The 2,432-nt window shown below is 29.5% G+C and overlaps 1 protein-coding gene across 1 annotated transcript, besides 1 other annotated feature; it reads right to left on the reverse strand.

Annotated features, from left to right (window-relative positions):
- Positions 1-9: 9 nt before the first annotated feature.
- Positions 10-1,611, reverse strand: EHI_041780 (uncharacterized protein; the record flags this gene model as incomplete). The annotated part of the gene is made up of 1 exon (XM_001914449.1): positions 10-1,611. The coding sequence occupies one exon, from the start codon at positions 1,609-1,611 to the stop codon at positions 10-12; it is 1,602 nt and encodes a 533-aa protein (XP_001914484.1).
- Positions 1,612-2,269: 658 nt separating this feature from the next.
- Positions 2,270-2,432: part of a repeat region that runs on past the window's edge.

The following is a 2,432-nucleotide window of genomic DNA, read 5'->3' on the forward strand; positions in this document are numbered from 1 at the left end:
CAATTTCTTTTATAGCCCCACCTCTCTTAATTCTTTAAGACATTTATATATTGGGATATAATTTTGAAGAGAGTGTTTATATATTTCCCCTTCTTTTTTAGTCACATTAAAGAATTTTTCTATGTCCTTTCCATTTTCATTACAATAATTTACTATTTCTTCATAATGATGAATAAAGTATGTAGTTAATGGTACTTTTTCATCAGGGACATAGTGGAAATTATTCTCCCATCGTATTAAAAATATTTTAATTATTCTTTCTCCATGTTTAATATTATTTGTGACTATTTTTTCTCCATTATAATATCGAAGAATTATATTAAGGTGAAATTCTTCGGCTATACGTTTCATAGTCTTCTTAGTCACAGTATTCCCCTTTAACTTTGTTCTGATTTTATCCATTTCAGTCTTTGTTAAGGTATGACTGTTTTCTAAACAATGAATAAAACAGTTTTCTATTTGTACTATATCCTCTTTACTATAGATTTGATATTTTTTGAGGATATGTTCTAGAGGTGCCCAATGTTCAACCAAATAATAATTAAATAACGCACCTTCTATTCGTTGGCGTTGAGGAGGTTTCAATATTGTTATGATGATTTCATTTACTAATTTTCCAGGAGGGATATTTAATTCATTTTCTCTATCATCATAACTCCTCCAAAATTCTTCTATACCAACATCAAACCCCACACACTGATTAAGAAATTCTTGCGGTTCGATATTTTCTAAGTTAACAATAAAACGCCGCGTTCTTCCACCAAATACTAATTCTACTAGGGGAATTAAGCCATATTCCTTAATTAATTGACTTATTCTATAGGTTTCCCCTAACATACCACGCCATGCTTGCGCAGTATTTTCTAGCCCAAAATCTCTTTTTCTGATGACCGTAAATTCAATCTCATCATCAGTAGTATTTTCTCTTGCTATTTGGAGGAGTTGTATTTCATTTTCTGTAGGTGGTACTCTATCTAGAGTGAGGATATCTAAGGGGGTATAATCCTCTTCATGGTTTATTTCCTCTAGTAGAGCAACAACCTCACCATCAGTTAAGGGCTCCTCCATCATTTGGGCATCATTAGGTGGTTCAATAGGTGGAACAATAGGTGGGGAATTAAAGGGGGTTTCTTCAGGGAGACTCATAGGGGTACTCCTAGAGGGGCTTACAGGGGGATCCATGGGGGGTATAGGTGGGACGTTTTGTGGGGATTGTGTTTTTCTCCCGCTTTCTCTACGATTTCTAACACGATCCCCAATCGTTTCAAAACCATAAGAGTCATGAGAACTAGTTGTTGTTTTTTCTAGCTCCCTATGTCCCTCAGAGAAAGCTACATCATGGGAATTAGTTGATGTTTTTTCTAACTCGCCATGATGTCTCGACCCTAAAGGATTAGAAAAGACGGTTGTTGTTTTTTCCATCTTTTCATAATCCTTTTTACTCATGGTAATTCGTCGTCTTTGAGGTCGACGACGATGATCATCGAGAGTAATGCCATCCTCTATGGCTCGATGATCATTGAGCAGTTGTTGTCGTCTTCTTTGTCGACGACGTTCCTGCTCTTTTCTTTTAATATTAAAAATATTATTTTTGTTTTGTCTATAGGACATTAAAACTGAATGAATATTTTATTTTTCTTTTTAAAAAATTAAATCAATAAATTACAAAAAGTGTAACAAATTTAATATATTCAAAAAGTGGAAGAGGTGCCAAAATATCTTTTATTACTTCAAAAATATTTATAATAAGAAAAATTATGAAAATAACGAAGATATAATACTTCAAAAATACGTATGAAATGAAAAATATACGAAAAGAGATGAAAATAACGAAGATATAATACTTCAAAATATCTTCATTATGAATTTTACGAAAATAACGAAGATATAATACTTCAAAATAAGAAAATATCTAAGAATAGTTCAAAAATATCCAACAATCGTTCATTTTAAATGGAATACCTCAAAATATCTGTATCTGTTCTAAAAATATCTGTATCTATTCTAAAAATATAAATATAAATCTATTTATAGAAAAATGGTATTTTAAAAACAATAATAAAAAAAATAAAAATGTTATATAAAACAATAGTAATAAAAAATGTTATTTATCCCAAAAGGACCAGATTTTCCCACTGTGTATATATGATGTATCACACTATTGTCAAATTGTACCATAGAAAAATATTATAAAAAGATATAATTATAATTCAATAAATTTAAATTTAAATTTAAATAAAATGAATAAAAATATTTAAATAGAAAATAAATAAAATAGTTAATTAATAAATGTTAATAGATTTTTCATATATTCTTCCTAGTTTAGCGGAGAATATTCCCATCTATTAACTGTTTAAAAAACAGTAATCTTTTTCTTTAACTTATCATTTATGTTTTTCTTGCAAAATGAGGAAAGCACTTCTTTGTTTTAT

This window comes from Entamoeba histolytica, genomic scaffold (genome assembly GCF_000208925.1).
Source record: "Entamoeba histolytica HM-1:IMSS scf_1104750516921 genomic scaffold, whole genome shotgun sequence".
NCBI classification, from domain to species: Eukaryota; Evosea; order Mastigamoebida; family Endamoebidae; genus Entamoeba; species Entamoeba histolytica.